This window comes from Galeopterus variegatus, unplaced genomic scaffold (assembly GCF_000696425.1).
Source record: "Galeopterus variegatus unplaced genomic scaffold, G_variegatus-3.0.2 Scaffold9932, whole genome shotgun sequence".
NCBI classification, from domain to species: Eukaryota; Metazoa; Chordata; class Mammalia; order Dermoptera; family Cynocephalidae; genus Galeopterus; species Galeopterus variegatus.
The window spans coordinates 32,426-35,429 of record NW_007736043.1 but is presented as its reverse complement, the minus strand read 5'-3'; the positions used below and the strand labels follow the sequence as shown (position 1 = coordinate 35,429).

Here is a 3,004-nt window from a genome sequence, read left to right as displayed (position 1 = left end):
ACGTAGATTGCCACCCCCCCCCCCGTTTGCATTTCAGGGATGCCAGAGGCTGTGACGCCTCTTAGAGCTGACACCTCCTCACCTGACTCCCCTCTGGGAGGGCTTGGATTGCCTCCTCCCAAACAAGCCAGGTCTGGGCCCTAAAAACCATCCATGGGGGCCAGGATTTTCCCTGTTGAGTGAGGATTCCCCTGGCCTGGCAAACTTGATCCTTTGTGCCTGTGAGGGAGGAAAGGATTAGGAGGGTGGGGAGTTTGAACTCTGAACCCAAGGCAGGCAGGGGCCAGGGTGCTAGGACCCTTGGACTCTGCCTAGGGCCGCTCTAAGGGCTGAAGTTTTCCCTGGGCCTTCGGGTAGGTGGGCGGGGCCTCCTCTCAGGCCAGGCTCCAGTTTCCATGGAAACTCACAGGCTTTCCACCCGGCGCTGCCTGGGCAGGCTCCCAGCCAGGGCCTTGTCTGCCGCCAGCCTCTCTCGGACTACAGGCCACTCCAGCCTTGTCCTCAACTGGCCCCTCCCTGTGTCTGTTCCTATTTCTGAGCCTTTGGCTTCTGATGCCTTCTTCAGGAACCTGGGCCTCGTACTCCATCCCTAAACTTTACTTCTCAGCAAACCAACCTTCCAAGCTCCTGCCCCTCCCTGTCAGGCCTAAGTCTCTTCACCAGCACTAGGGCCTTGCCGGGCCTCCCTGGCCACTCCATCCGCTTTCTCCCCCTGCCCCACCCTGCCCATGGAGACCCCAGGACTGGTTGTGCGTGGGGAGGCTGTGCCCTTTTCCACAGCACTCCGAAGCCTCATCAACAACCCCCAATACAGGTGAGGATGTCTGTGGGTTTTCTCTAGCTGGCTCTGCTGGGCCTGAGGACTCTGAGGAGGCCCTGGATGAAGAAGAGGCCGGGAATTAGAATGTGGTCCTCCTCCCTGGTGAACTCGGTCTGTGGGGAAGTCATGTGTAGAGGATGCCCCTGGCTCCTCAGTGTCCATGATATCCTGAGAGGCAGAGATGAGGGGCAGTAGAGGCTAGAGCTGCTGGGCAAGCTTAGGCAAAGCCCTTCCTTCTCTGGGTCTTGAGCTCCCTGCAGATGAGGAAAGAGCCCTAAGCCCCCAGGATCCTAAGAGATGGGATGTAACTTGATCTCCCTCCCCAACGCTCCGTTTGGTGTTGGGACCTCCCTCCTTGAAGAGGTAGAGGACACATGAACTGTTCTGGGAACTGGGAATTCACATGAGGAACTAAGCTCAAAAGATTGAGCCAGAGTTCCAGACAAGAATTAGCTCAACAGTGCTGACCACTCACTGCTTGCCCAGGATGCTAGTGGTGTCTGAAACTAGGGATAGAGTTTACAGGGGGCAGGGCTGGTCAGGAGAACTAGAATGCAGCTTTCTGTTCCCACTGTCTCAGATCTGGGCTCCTCCCCAAGAGTTGGTGACTCCCATAACCCTGCTTTTTTGGGATCACAGTCTGGCCTGTAAAATGGGAACCCCAGGACTTGGACCTGGGGCTAGGAGGCTCCAGGAAGCCAAAGTTTCATCTCCTGCCTCCTATTCCAAACCTTGTTCAGAGGCCCAGCGGCTGGGGGCCGGAAGTGATCATGAGGATGGAAAATGTGGTCTGGCCTTATGATGGTGCATCACTGTTGTGTCTGTTTGCAGTCAATGCTCACCCTGCACCGCACACCCCCACACCATCCTGCCTAGAGGAGGGCTGAAAAAAGCTGAGTTTGCAGCTACTGGAGGAGGAGCCAAGAGGAGATTTTCTGCCCCCAAGACTCAGGCTAGGGAGGAGAGGGATGGTTAGGATCAATCTTGCTTGCAGCAGCCTTGGTGACCCCTAAGTGATCAAACATAGTCACCTCCTCTGAGACCTGAGCTTTAGGATTACCGTCCCATTTCATGGGTGAGAAACCTGAGATCCAAAGATAGGAAGTCACTTGCCTGTGGTACCATAGGGTGGAGCTGGTACTAGAACTCAGGCCTGTGTGTCTCAGGCCTTCTATGGGAAGGACTAAGCCCTATGTCTTACAGATAAGAAAACTAAGGCCCAGAGTAGGCAAAGGCAAAGCTCAAGTTGAACTCTAGACTCTGGCCTCCTTTCCCCTGGCTCTCTGCCCCTCTCTCCCACAGTGATGTTCGCTTTGTAGTCGGTCAAGAACAGCAAGAAGTATTTGCCCATCGGTGCTTGTTGGCCTGCAGATGCAACTTTTTCCAGCGACTTCTGGGAGCAGAGCCGGGCCCTGGTGTGCCTAGTCCTGTCGTGCTAAGCACCATTCCAGCTGAGGCCTTCCTGGCGGTGCTGGAGTTCCTCTATACGAACAGTGTCAAGCTGCACCGCCACTCTGTGAGCCTACTGAGCAGGGGCCTGGGTGGGAAAGGCTAGGGGTGCAAGAGGCAGTTGTTTGCCCATCACACTGTGGGCTGAGGGCAGGGGAAACTCCCTTCTGCTCCCCAACTACCCACTCGGCAGGTGCTGGAGGTGCTGACAGCGGCTGTGGAGTACGGGCTGGAGGAACTGCGAGAGGTGGGTTTTTGTGCCAGGCTCATCTCATTTCCCTTGCTTCTCATGGGTTCAGTTCACACCCTGCTTCACACTCACTCTGGCCTGGAGAGGAACGTGTGCCCACACAGAGAGAAGTATGGGTATCTCTCCATGTAAGTAGGGTGTGTGTGTGTGGCTGTGTGCAAAAGGATCCATGCATGCCCTGTGTGTGCTGTGGGGGCCTAGGAGGTGTTTATGGCTGGTGCTGTTTATACAAGGATAAGACCCTTGATTCCTGTTCTCCAGAGAGGAGATAGACACATGAAAACATTTAACTGGGTGGCGTAAGAAGTGTGAGAGATGAGGGTAATCGGGGCTGAGACTGTACGGAGGGCCTCTCTAGTCCTGCCACCAGGGAGAGGAAACTTCCTGGAGGAGGAAACATGTTGCTTTGCCTCCCACGGATTTATCACCCCTTTTCCCCTGGGTGATGGAGCCGCCAAAGATTACTCAAAGCCCATCTCTTCTGA

At 55.5% G+C, this 3,004-nt stretch overlaps 1 protein-coding gene across 1 annotated transcript in view; it reads left to right on the top strand.

The window, feature by feature from the left end:
* The first annotated feature begins 728 nt into the window (after positions 1-728).
* BTBD19 (BTB (POZ) domain containing 19) overlaps positions 729-3,004 on the top strand; it is a 7,157-nt gene continuing 4,881 nt past the window's right edge. Inside the window, 3 exon segments of the mRNA XM_008593972.1 lie at positions 729-814; positions 2,123-2,336; positions 2,463-2,516. Of these exon segments, the coding sequence (XP_008592194.1) occupies positions 729-814; positions 2,123-2,336; positions 2,463-2,516 (354 nt within the window).